Here is a 14388-nt window from a genome sequence, read left to right as displayed (position 1 = left end):
CGCTGAGCTAAGTGTGTACGTGTAGGAGGGGACTATGTTGAAAAATAAATGTTTAGTTTTTTTCACATTCATTCTAATTTAAGCACTTCAAGAAAAGGTGGAAATGGAATGACACAAGGTTTTGAAAAGGTGAAATACTTCAGAGGGCAATGTATCATGTCTAAATGTGACCTTCTGTTGAATGCATGCGATTGTTAAATGGCTGCCATGGCTGGATGGTCCTGGCAATCCTTTTGTGATGAGAAAACCAATGCCCGCATTAAAAGTGTTCCTAGTATATGTGTACTACTGGATTAGATGGAAACTAAAGGGTGAGGGAAATAAGAGAAAGGAAGTGTTGAGAGTATTACTGAATTCCCTACTATCAACATCCCAGCATTCTCAGGATCAATTGAATCAACCCCACAAAACTCTGCAGCCTCTTGCAGGTCGAAGTCTGGATGTTCACCACCTTATTCTCCCAAAGGTATGCAATCATCTTCAAGGCTAAGTCAGGTGACACAACATATATCAATTGCTTGTGTAACTGCAGTTCCAAAACATTTCAGCAGTTTGACACTGAAGTAGTTGACTTCATTTGGCACTGCATCTGCTTTAACCTTTACTGCCTTCCTCACAGGCTCCCATGCCTAAATGTGTACCACCTATAGGTGTATGACAACTTATCTGAATCACTCTCATAGCACTTCCGGAATACACAATTTTGTACCTTTGCTTCATTCTCTAGTTGTTATCATGTCTGTTGAAGTTAGGTCCATCGGGGTTAGTGTAATTGTACTTCAGCAAAAAAAAGAGCCTAGTAATTGAGCCTGCTTCCATAATTCATTACTTCAGTAGAATAATTCAAAAGCAAATTACCATGTACTGACACCACATAGCACACAGTGTTATTAACCAGAAGTGAATTCCTACACCATGATATCCACAAAATGTATTCTTTCTGAATTCAATGGATGTAAAGATATTTTGTGTGAATATTGAGTGTTAGTTTAAATGATTGCTGGCAGTATTATTGAATGCCCTGCCTTGAAACACTTCAGCATTTTCAAGACTTTTATCATTGTTATTAGTAATATCCTCATAAGACATTATAATTAACTATCACGTGTTTTTGTACTATTGCTAACTGCATTAACATTTAGATGCTAAACACGCAGATCAGCAAAGAGCATTGACACATGCAATAATGTTTCATTACAGTAATTTGTGCCCCCTATTGATTTCCACACTGACCACACATTAGCTTCTACTATGTAAACAAGACAATCTGAATGTGTGGCAAATTCATGACCCATTAGACATTACAAAAATAACTGACAAATATGTAGCATCACTTTAATGGACAGAAAGTTAGACAGATGATAATTCTGTTGCCATAGAAACATGCTTCAGGTTGGTATTGAGCCAAGAGCACAGGCAACTGATCGGTTACTCTGGCAATAGAGAATAGAATCCATTAGTTTCTTTGAAAGACTACAGACACTTTAAATGATTGCTGTCGCTGACATTGCGTATTTACATTGTATACATTATAATGTACAAAATATAAAGCGAGTTTACAAAGAACTGCTTTGCAAAACTTGTTCATAAAAAGTAACTGAGAACAGAGCACCTAGGCAAACATAATAACATGCTAACATGGGGGTCTATGACTTCACAGTTTAGTAAACATTTTAATGTTAATGCTTTTAAATCCTAACAATCCAACTTTATGGCATATAAAGAAGACTATTCAGCAATCTGTATTGGCTGTTTTCATTAGTAAGGGTATAAAAAGACATATGTACAAGAATCAATGCATGATCTTGAACAGATGCAATTGAGAAACATATTTAATTCCTACTTATGGTTTCAAATGTCTAAAATTTAGTGACCACTTCTAAATTTGGTATTTGTTTCACAAGGACTAGTTTAACCATTATACAATTTCCATGTTGGAAAAAAGACTGTTCTTGAATCACTTTAATAGATAAAATGACATCACTTACGAATTTTTAAATGGGATGTGAAATTGCAATTGTCTAACATAAATAAGTTTATTGATTATTTCTAGTCAATTTTAAATATTTTAACAGTTTTTGCATTTTAATAATTTTAAAGCTGAGGAAATATAGCAGGACTTGCATAGAACCTGAAAACTCTTTCTGATAATGCTTCAACGTCCAATGAAATTGGCTGATTTAAGCTTATTTATTTATGTGGGTCTTTAATCTTCATGGCCAATACTTTCAATCAACAAATGGATATATAAACATGTGATAACATTCTGACTTTAAATCATCCCATCAAAATTGCCATTCCATCTATCAATACATTGAAACCAATGGGCAATGCCTCTACTGATTAATTCACTGTTTTTGATGTTTGGTAAAAAGATTTAAGAGTTTGCCAAAGAGGTGATTTATCAGAAAGTCTAATGAAACAGGTAGTCAATAATCTTTATGAAGCTAACTTTTAAAAAGCCAATAGAAATTGTTGCACAGTCCCTTACAATAAATCACTGCTTCTGCTTAGCACATTTATCCACACACAATATTGGAAATACCCATCAGAAGCACATCATCACAGAGGCTTGGTTGAAAGTGGTACCAAACTCTATACTTACAGAAAAAACCTTTTCAAATATATCCTACAACTCGAAAAACATGACACAAGAGAAACCAGTAAAAAATTCTAAACTGTAAAAAGCAGTTTCTTTTTAATTACTTAACCAGTAACTGTGCAAATACCCTGATAATAAAGTCAGGGTAACTGTTCACCTCTACATTTGTATAAAGAACCATTTTGAATTATAAAAGTAAAACCAAGAGAAATTAAAGCCAAACTTCATTAATAACATTTCTAGTTACATTGAATAACATTAAAAAATTAAATAGTAAAATATTAAGATGACATGACATATTATCATGCTTAACAGATAGTTACCGTTTATATGGTTTCGGCTTTCTTTAAATTTTTGCTCTATTGTACTCTTATACGTAACCACAAAGGAACACCTGCTGGTCCACAACTGCTCACAAGTAAAGTACTTATAGTGCATCAAGCAAATGCACTCCTTAAATATCACAGATACTTTCTGGATGTTGGAAGTTACAAATTAAGAAAAAATAGTAAATGTACTTGCCAGAACTCTACTCTAACAATTGCCACAGACATATTTAGTTGATTTTCATTTACACAATGTGATTAGAATTAAAATGTAGCATTTTGAGAAAGAGAGGAAAGACAATGTTTCTAATTACCTGAAATGTAAGTAAAACATTTACAATAGTTTAGGGTAAATCTAGACTGTTGTTAATGAGTTTTTCCATTGCATATTTACACAGTTGACCAGGATGATTTTTTTGGTTGCTGCAGTATATATTTACATGAAGGAACAAGCACCAAATATACGTTTGTATAATCAAAAAGTGTGGCACAATGGTGAACACTTAATCTGCACTTTTTTTTTGCTTTTGTAAGTAGCTTAAAGTTCATTTGGAAAAATGACATCATAAATTGTTTCAGATATGTTTCACCTTAATACAGTTCAAACCTAACTTTTGGAATGCATTCAAAATTAAAAAAAACCTTCAATAAGTTAATTATTAGCAAACCTACATCTGATTCCTTAGGTTTATGTTGGAAAATGTTATACTTTATTAATGTCTCACTAAAAATGTTAAATGTGGCTCTGTAGGCTCAACCAAAGAAAACAAATTTTAAAATAAGAGAAATATTATCATTGTCCAAATTGATCATCCAATATTGTTTTTTTTTACAATACTTATCTAGGTGGAACCCCAATTTCTAACACTAGTGATGCTTCATAATAGATAATTTAAAAGTGGGATATGAAGTTCTTGTTATTGACCAGTTCAAATGTATTGCATATACAAGAATGTAAAACTAATACTGAGAGATCACAGGAAGGCTAGACGAGTCAGAGAAGGTCAATTGAGATTTATAAAGAGAACTGGCATTTTCATGGCCATTTTCTAGCTGGAGGGATCAACAGAATTTTGCAGAAAAATGACAATAATGTTAAAGATCTTACTGAATGCTGGAACAGACAGGGGGACTGGGGAAAATGAACTGTTCCATCTTGAATGTGTTCTTATGTAATTCAATATCACTTCCATAACTGTCTGGATGCTTCAACTAATAGCCAGAAAATTTCCACAACTCTCTCATTTGGTGGGGTTGATAGTGAATGTTTTAGAATGCAAAACCCTAACTGCAAATCCTGACTGGTAATATCAGAACTAAAATATATTGGGTTTACTTTTAAAACTCAAGCTAATCACAATATATTAATCATTGATTATAATCACATTAAAGATACAGATAACTTGTACCCAAAGTACAACAATCCAATTCATAATGTGCTGTGGAACGCGACTCAGTTGTGTTACACACCCTTAACTGGTGTGCTGAATAAGTGCTGTGTTTTGCATTCATGCCAGTCTGGGATCATGTGAAATACTGTAAACTAAGGGAAAGAAAAAGACCAATAAAATTCATGCTATTTACCGTGGTAAAACATAGGATGTGAAGGACTTTTTCTATTTTAACCATTGTATAGTGACATTGAACGTTCCCATAACATGGTGGAGTATTTGAGGGAAGGGTATATGCCACTGAAGTCTGGGCCTTCCTCATCCAGTGACTGTTGTCAGAGATTTGAGTCATGCATTGTGTGTGGTCCTGCAGCACAGGATGTGCAGACTCACTGATCAGGGAAGGTTATTAACCGTGATTTGGAGCATAACCCAGAGATCCAGCAATAATATAACAGATATACACTCCAGCGAAGACTCAGGCCTACTGTGGGACTTGCTCCTTGCTTGAATATGTACTATAAGTAAATGTTCTATGCAATGCATCATTCATCAATTTATGTCAGTAAGGCAGAAATGTAAGCCTTTCTAGAGATGCAACAGGACTGGGTCCAATTTTCTAATGGGCTAGAAGTGGCTGCCACTGCATTAAACCATACCTAAAATGGTTATAGTGCATAATTTCTGCAAAGGGGTCTTACTTCTAAGCATTGATATTCCGATATGAGATTGATGCTGCCATAATCATCCATCTGTGCAAATTTAAGTAAAAGTTGGGATAAAAATTCAGCAGGCTATATATCCCTTTAAGATTAATTAAAGGAGCAACAACGATCTCTCAGATCAAATTCCATAATTCACAAAACTTTGTAAGTGAGAATACTCAAATCCCCATAACTTATTCAACTGTAATCGCTTGGCTTTCAAGTGAGAGATAGCAACAGAAAGTCTCCTACTCTAACTCCAAAGACTTGAACTTACGCCCCGAAATGAAAGGAATAGATGACCTCCAACATGGTTGATTTAAGGATTGTAAAATTCTGTTGCACTTCACCTTTCTAGCAGTGAGCTATTAAGCTAGTCTTGCAGGAACTTATCACATTGCTACCCAAGGTAATGATAAACAACAACATAATAAACAACAATCACATTTTAAATCTACATTCTCTGTTCCTTGTCCTACAACAAAATTATTGACTGGACTCCCTGGTGTGACAAGGAGATATTATCTTAGATAACAATGAACATAAAAGAAAATAATTGGAAACCATTTCAATTATTTTCTAGCATGTACCTATGTTATGTAGAGAATTAGGTTTGCAGTTCAGAGCAGATTTCAATCTTTGTCTAATTTATACAATTTTAGTTCTCTGTACATAGTCAAGGAGTCCCTTCTGCCCATCATGACCATGTTGACCATCAAGAACCCATCTATACAAATCCTGTTCACCAGCATGTGGTCCATAGTCTTCTAAGGTTCATGATTCCAGCGTTCATCCAAATATTATGGGAGCACCTGGTTCTACTATCTCCTCAGGCAATGCGATCCAGATTGGAAACACCGTCAGGGTGAAAACAAAATTTACAGATTGCCTCTAACCTTCTTATACCTTAATTAAACACACATCCTCTGATGAAAGTAAAGGACTGTAAACAAAAGACGCTGGGAATATACTGCAGTTCAGGCAACTCGAGGTTCAGAGGAAACAGAACAATTTAGCAAAAAGGCAGATAACATCCTTCATGCATATATGAAATAACACTGATAAAATATCCTGACTTAGGCCAGCATCTGTAATAGACTTGCAGTTTAATTTTTTAAACCATATGCTGATAACCTATGGTTTGTGCTAATTCCCATTTGAATGTCCCAGAAATAAAATATAAAACATAAGATGTTTGATCCCAGCATTTTTTATCATACCTAATTCAATTCAGTCTGTATTAGAGTAAACCTCTTGGAGCATGTCAATTACATTACAAGAAATTACAATTGTTGATTTTCTCCCGCCTTATCTCCAAATTTGTATTTTGTTTAAATAATTGTCCCTGATAGTGCTCTAGACTTATTTTTTTGTATTTGGTCAGGTGTGCTTGCAGAACAGTATCGTGCCTCAGTTAAATTTCCAGCCGGTACACAAAAATGCTGCATAAAGAGATTTATTTTTTTCCATTTCCCTCTGATAAAAAGTTGCTAGCAATTTGATAAACTTTCCCCGTTGGGTGAACCTAAATAAAAATGACAAATGAGACTGGACTGCAACTTGTTTAGAGATCTGGCACCAAACCACCTAGAATGCATCACTGACAAAATTTCATCCACTGTTACTTAAATTCAAAGGAGTTGAACTTGTTTAAAAGAAAAGATTTTTTTAGCAATGAAGTTAAACTGGCAGAGGATGGTTAAACTATCAAAAGCATAAAATTGAGGGAATGCACATCAGGTCAGCCAACACCTGCTGAGACATAAATAATGTTAATGCTTCAAGTCAGTAACCTTTTATTGTTCTCACTTGAAACACGAACTCTATTTTCTGATCTGATGAGATATCTTAGCAGCTTCTGGTTTTATTTCAGAATCCACCATCTACAGATTTTGTTTTCAATTAAACAAAATATTGAATATATGTGTTTTTGATCATATGTACTCATCCATTTTGGATATTTGAATGATTTAAGAACTTATCTTTAATATTTTCAACGTTACTTGGTCCTGCCTGATCAGCATCGCTGTAAATACAGAACATACTTGAACACAATATATTAATTTATTATTCATCAAATAGGTTACTAGATCTGGCAGAAGTTTTAGTCTAATAATTTAGGATATATTACTTTATGGTCGTATTTGTCCTTAACTTCATTTTTCATGTTCAGATAGAAAGGCTTAGAACTTATGTTTTAACTATTCTAATTCTTAAGTTGTAGTTTCAGCATCAACGAGTCATTTTAAGACAATAAAGCAAACCTTAAGACAGAAAATAGTATCTATTATTTTCTAATATCCAGTTCTTTACAGAAATTTGTACCATTCTACTGCTGCAGCAAAAATAACTTAAATAGATGCTTTCCCATCACTAGACACTGTGAAAAAGGCATCTTTGGAATAAAGATGTTACATTTGGATTTTACTGCCAACCACCTATGTCTTTTTTAAAAATTAACATTTTGCACTTGGGAGCACACAGACACTCCTATTATTTTCTTAAACTTCAAGTATTTCACACATGCCAGCCAGTCTGCTTGAAGCTTGAATGGAATGTCATGGAATGTTACTCAGAACCAATGAGATCTAAAGCAATCAATAAAAATAAACTACGCTCACATAATAGGGGAGCCAAAATTAAACCCATGAAATATGTGTCCTAGTTTTTAAAGGACTGTCTTCTGAGCTGTCTATGTATCTGTGAGGCGTGGTAACTTGGCCCATTTCTCGAAGTGACAGTACCAGGTTAAATTTCAGTGCTCTGTTCATTTCTGTTAGGCAAAGGAAGCCAGATTAATGACTTCCCATCCTACAAGGGATATAGGTTCCTGCTCTATAAAGGAGAGAATAATGTTGAAATATAAAAGCACATGTAACTTATGAAAAATGCTCTAATAAGGTTAGAATAATAATTATCTGGGGGTAAATATTAAAAAAATGGTGAAGTGGCTACACCTTTAGAAGTATCTATTATATTCAATTTGAATCCCAGTGTTAATATCTCATCAGAGAATATTTCATCTTTGTTACACTGGGCTTTGTTTTAAGTGGTTGAGCCAAAGAGCAGGAATATCCTGATACTGCTGATATCTGGAAAAAATAGTTGCAGCAGCATGCAATAGCTTCTAGCCTGCAAAGTCATCCTTGTCAATGATGTTAAAAGCATTATACAACAACTCTAACATGTTCTACTCTTACTTCTGAAATGCAAACCATGGAAGTGGATGGGATTAAGGTTGGGGACAGAGTACCAAGTGTTGTCACTATTACTGACCAGGGATGAATTTCAAGGCACAAAAATCTGATGTGTTAATTTTTATTTTCTGATGTTGTTTAGGATGGGTTTATTACAAACTGCTAATACCACTAACAAAGCTGTACTTTTTAGTAGTTTTTTTGTTAATTTTTTTATATATTTAAACTACGCATCAGTAGCAAGTAGTCAGGCATTTTATCAGGGAAATCCTGAAGTATTATTTGGGCGCATTGGTTTATTTCCATGTCACTTGTCAGAGCCCCTCTACTTCATTCATTGAGATTGTGAATTAGAAGGCAATTTTCTGCTGAACCATTAGAAGTTTTATGAATTAGAATTATCTAATTTTGATATCAAATAAGCATTCATCAAAGTTAATTTTATATTAGTTTGATATGTAACAGCTGGCATAAAGTTCCATTATCTTTGTTAGAAATGGGCTCCAAATCCCATGAAATAGCAAAATGTGACCCACCCCACAGAAAGGTGTAACTCACTGTTTTAGTTTAATTATCTTTTCTTGAAGTCCTAGTTGTCTATATATTTAAACTAGAGAAATCCATCTCAACTATGCATCTCTAAGTCATCCAATGCTTTACATTATGTCTGAAGAAACTTTTACTTAGAGGCATTATTGCACAGATGAAGATGGGAAAGTAAATAATAGCTGGAAATAAAACCTGAGAAACCTTCCAGTTATTAGTTTCAGACCGACTGCAGCCTGAGTTGAAACTCTCCTTTGGTGATCCCAACCCACAGTACCTTTGAAGCAAATAATGGGAATTATTCTTAATGCAATCCAATAATATTGGTACACATTGCCTGGAACAAAGATTATTCAGAACACACCGCAAACAATAATTTATATGGAAAATGGTTAGCAGACCATGTTAGTTTATGTTAAATCTTGTGCTTTTGGTCACAGAACCCTTTAAGTACTATATTTTAGCAAATCAGACAAACATATTGTGACTTCTTTGAAGTGAGTTCCAATTTGAATACAACGATAAAAATATTGCAGGGATGAAGATCTTTGTTAAAGGATAAAACACTTCTTGCTGAGTTGTCACATAATTCTAAACAGGATCTCAAGGATATACATTATCGCTGATTTGCAATGGTGTAACAGTAGTCATCTTGTATAGAAAATATATAGTACTTTTCATCTAATTTAATAGAACTGGAAACAAGAATTTTTCAAAATTCTGCTCCACAGGCAACTAACTCATAGTTATGCATAATAACTGTAGCCTAGATATTATGGAAAAATAGTCACTACAGTTTCTTATTATAGTGACAACATGACTGGAAATCACAGCAGTAGGGACAGGGGGCAGCACTTCCTTATTCCTATCAACATAATAGAAAAACGGTTCATTGTAAAGTTCTCTAGACCGTGCAGCTGGAATTTGTTAACTTCTTCCTAAAAAAGGACTAACTTAGCTCAAAATCTGAACTATCATCACATTTTGGAAGTGTGAAATTTTCAACAATCATTTGTATTAATGAAGCCTGTCTCCAATAACTGCACTAAGTATAATATAAAATTTAAAAGCCAGTAATTTGTAGAAGCATTGAAAGGTTCATATATCCATCTGTTGAACAAAATAGGGCAATGCAAAGAATATTCCTATTTTCCTGCAAGGCACTGTATACAAACGCCGATTATTTACCACCTTGCTAAAGAACATGTAAAATCTACTACCAAAAAAATGTTTTGTCTATGTACTATTTCTAAATAGTAGCCTTGGACATTATATTAACTTGTCACATTAACTTGGATTTCTAGTTTCTAAATTGCATCACTTCTTAGGTATCCGCTAGTCTCGTGAGACCATGGATTTGCATCTTGGAAGGTTTCCAGGGCACAGGCCTGGGCAAGGTTGTATGGAAGACCGGCAGTTGCCCATGCTGCAAGTCTCCCCTCTCCATGCCACCGATGTTGTCCAAGGGAAGGGCATTAGGACCCATACAGCTTGGCAACGGTGTCGTCACAGAGCAATGTGTGTTTAAGTGCTTTGCTCAAGGACACAACATGCTGCTTCAGCCAAGGCTCGAACTAGCGACCTTCAGATCACTAGACAAACGTCTTAACCACTTGGCCATGCGCCAACACAGTAAATTGCGTCATTTATTTTACAAATATAAAATTTTGCTTGTATTTTATACATTATTATTGTATTAGTAATTGTATAATAGCAACTCCTTAACAACTGTTGTAAAATTCTTCCAAATGGGACTGGGGTCACGAGGAGGCGATTATCAAGAAACACGGGCAAAAAACTTGCTCATAGAGAAACCTTTAGGGCAATACATTACCGATGCTTAATTAAAAGAAAAAAGCCATTACAAAATTGCTCAAGCACCATGAAATACATAAATTTTAGGAATTCATCTCTGGTTTGTAGCCACTGTGCTGTGTTATGACAGTCATAGATTCTACGTGCTTCTGAAATTTTGTTCAGTTATTCAGTAAAGCCGAGCTGCCAAAGCACAGCTGTTACTATATATTATACATAGTGTAAACTACTAGAGATCAGTTTTGAGGTGAATATTTTTTCAGTAATTCTCAGACCTCTCATTGTAAATGGGTGCCCTCTGTTAACTTACCTTTGGTCAGAATATATATGTTATATAGCGTATATGTTTATTTCCTTATATGTAGAGAACAGATCTGAAAATATTGACAGTTTTCCAACTGGCAGGATTTTTCTGAGTAGAACATTAAATTGTGAAATTAAATGTTTTAAGTAAGGTACCTCAGATTATGATTTTAGTTTTCATGTATTCAAGTCATAGCATTAGAATTTATATATATCAACAGTGTTTTGGAACTACTCTACTTAAAAACTAACCACCTTGAGCAATATCCACATTGGATGGGAGAATATTTACAAGAATGAGGCAAAATGAAGTACTGTAGAATTGAATTTCCTTAGTCATGTTGATATCCTTGAACTGTATGTTCAGATAAGAATTTATTGCATTTAAATGAGATTATGAGGTGTATTATTAAATCATTTTGTACTTATTTAATGAACTGCAGTTTAAAGTGTTTGGCTCTGATGCTATTTTTTTGTTGGAAATATAACAAAACATATGACTTATTTGTATATTCAGATATCCCAAATGATAAACATTCAGGAATAGCTTGAACTCTTTGATGAAGGAGCAATCTCAAGTAAGTTAGATTGACAGCATACTGATTCTCTGGAGTAAAAGTTATATACAAGTGTCAAAGAAAAATGTAAGTATTTTTAGTGATAAAAGTAATTTATAGTGAGACTGGAATGAGAGGCCAGGGCGGAAGCTGAAAATTTTAATGGGAATCTGAGCAGGAACTTCATCACTCAGAGTGTGGAATGAGTTGCCAGAGGAAGTGGTGCCTGTGGGTTTGATTTTAACGTATAGGAGAACATTTAAGATAAGTAAATGGGTAGTAGGGCTGTGGCCCAGGTGCAAGTCGATGAAAGTACGCAGAAAAACAGTTGGGCATGGACTAAATGGGGGCAAAGGGTCTGTTTCTGTGCATCAGTGCTCTAAGATTCTATTTAAATAATTTGATTAAGAGCAACAATTGTGTTCAAGAATATAAAGTACAAGAGCTTGGAAGTTATTGGTTCTTTAGTTACGTCATTAAAGTTTACAATTAACCAGTACAAAAAATATTTGGAGAGGTGAAAGATGAATCAAAAACGAAATGTTACAGTGATAAGATTGAAAGTGGGGGAAGGGAGAGGCCACAGTCACAGACAATATAAGCAGTGCTTTATTTTGTGTTTCTCAGATTCTGTGGAGGTTTCACATACCCTCTGCGGCTATGTGGGATTCCTTGGGTGCTTTAGTCTTTTCCCACACCACAAAAATGTGCAGGCTGGTAGGTGAATTGGCAACTGTAAGTTACCCTGAATGCAAACATCAGAAGAGTTGATGGAATACAAGGGAAAAGAGGGACAGAGAAATGTTGCGAGAGCCAGCATAAATGATAAACCAAATGGACGCTTTTGGTGTTATATGAAGGATGAAACTCCTGGCTGAAGTCCCAGCCACACAGAGAGTTATACTGTATTCAGGCAAACTGGACCGATGGAATGAATGATGTTAATAAGTTAATAAGGGTGATGATTTGATGTAATCAATAACCAGTAAAATCAGATGAATAATGTGTAAAAACTGGTTCAGGAACAACATAAAAATTAACCTAGAATGCTGCCTTTCACATCTTAAGTGAAGAGTTTCGGCTAGAAGTTGACTACCTACTATATGTGCTAAATGGTCAACATCATATTGAAACTCAGCTCCATTGACTTCAGTGAAAATTGCAGTTATAATCCAATGCACATGACACTATATCAAACATTTAGCTCATATTGCAGAGGCAAGAACTTCTTCCCACACAGTTTCATTGTCAAAGCTCCAAGTAATTACTCATTCCGTGGGTGTTCCTAATAGCAAGCATTTCAGTAGAAATTTTAAAAAATGACATTTCTGTAACTATTTTCAAAATTTGTATTATTATAAACATAAGGAACACATATTATGCCAAAGATATAAAAAGAAAATTCTCTTGGCATTATAGGTACTCTGTGGAACATAACGAAGTATTAGAATATATATTGAGACACAAGGAATATGCCCCAAAACAGATAATACTTAGCAGGGATTAAAATTTAGATTGCTGTAAATTTTGCTGTAAATTTTAGTTGCTAGTTACAAGTTGGTTTTAGGTGATTTCTGGAAAAGTTAATTTAGCTTCTTGTTAATAGTTTCAGCGCAGGGGATCTTATGAAACTAATTAAGTTAAGTTGAGATGTTGAAGAAGGGAAAATAATTTGTTCCTGAGGTTAAGAATTTTGTTTCTGTAAGGTATGTTCACCCCTCCCTCAACTGCCCTTGATCAAAAAGCCTTCCTGTGTTTGAAGAAATAAAAGAAAAACAAGTACTTAAAGGGTTCCTGTAATACATATTAATGATTAATGAAACCAAAAGTCATAAAACATATCAGTTTTAAATTCAGGATACAAAAATCTTTCAATTACAATGTGCAGCATTTTAGCACTTGGGAAGTAATAAATTGTTTTAGTGGTTTCACTATGATTCACATTTCAGCTGTGCTTTTGTGCACACAAATTGTGTGGACTAATGAGGTTTTAAACACTATTAACTGCAAAGTTTGGTGGAGAAGTCCTCCAGTCAGCACCAGTGTGACATCTGAGATGATAGCAGTAGTGGAACAGCGATGGCTCCTATAATTGTTTGAGTTGTAAACTCGGAGTTAACCTTAATAAAGCTTACTAAAATATTATTTTTTTCTGCTTAAATGATTGCCATGCACTTTTGAAGATTGAATTATAAGGTACAAACACAGCATTTAAAGTCCATAGAGTTAGATGGTATTTTTCCTTCCAGATGGCTAGGCGATATGATTTACAATAAATGATCACATTTAACTTACATATGATTTTGGGCCTACAATTTTACCCATCAATTAATTTAGCCCCCTACCTAACTACGTCTATCACAGAATATACATCTGTTTCAGGACTACAATATTCAAAATGTAGTAATGACATGATTAAAAACAAGATGGCTCCCATATTCCTTGCTTTGCTTTCTTTCAATGTGTTGATTGCAAAGATGATTCCAAAACATTGTCTCCTTCACAACTTTGGGTGTAATTGGCTGCCTCCTGAAGCCTCAGTAGCATATTCATCTGTCAACACAAGAGAAGAAACATTTAACATCGAATTATTGTACGTTTGATTGTGCTAATTGGAGCAAGGTAACAGTTCGTATTATATCTATGATATTGGTTTTGCCAGAATAGTCAATGTTAAATAAAAGATTTGTAGAAAAATTTTTAGGACAGATGAGTTTATGTGAGGGAGCCCAACAAGATACCATACTCAGGGAACAGAGTTATCTAAGATTTTAAGTTTTACAGAACCAGATCTGTTAGATTCATCACTGAAGCGAGACAGGGTTCTTTGTAATGATTCCTAAATTGCCCCTAGATTTGTTGCAGTTAAGCATGGATGTAGGAGATAGGGAAGTAATGAGTGTAGTTGGCCCGCCAGTGGCAGGAAATTCCAGGTCTTCCTGTATAA

At 34.6% G+C, this 14388-nt stretch overlaps 1 protein-coding gene across 7 annotated transcripts in view; it reads right to left on the bottom strand.

Moving 5' to 3' along the window:
• Window positions 1-1222: 1222 nt before the first annotated feature.
• The window catches only part of LOC134355549 (neuron navigator 1-like), a 664756-nt gene continuing 651590 nt past the window's right edge, over window positions 1223-14388 (bottom strand). For 5 of the 7 annotated variants that reach the window (XM_063065565.1, XM_063065568.1, XM_063065567.1 and 2 more), the window contains one exon: window positions 1223-13994. In XM_063065565.1, the coding sequence (XP_062921635.1) occupies window positions 13899-13994 (96 nt within the window). In that variant the 3' untranslated portion in view covers window positions 1223-13898. The remainder of the gene's footprint in view (window positions 13995-14388) is intronic. The other 2 variants (XM_063065570.1, XM_063065571.1) reach the window with 1 other exon arrangement.

Source organism: Mobula hypostoma, chromosome 13, assembly GCF_963921235.1.
Source record: "Mobula hypostoma chromosome 13, sMobHyp1.1, whole genome shotgun sequence".
Classification (NCBI taxonomy): Eukaryota; Metazoa; Chordata; class Chondrichthyes; order Myliobatiformes; family Myliobatidae; genus Mobula; species Mobula hypostoma.
The sequence above is the reverse complement of the archived record's forward strand: the minus strand, read 5'-3'. Positions and strand labels throughout refer to the sequence as shown.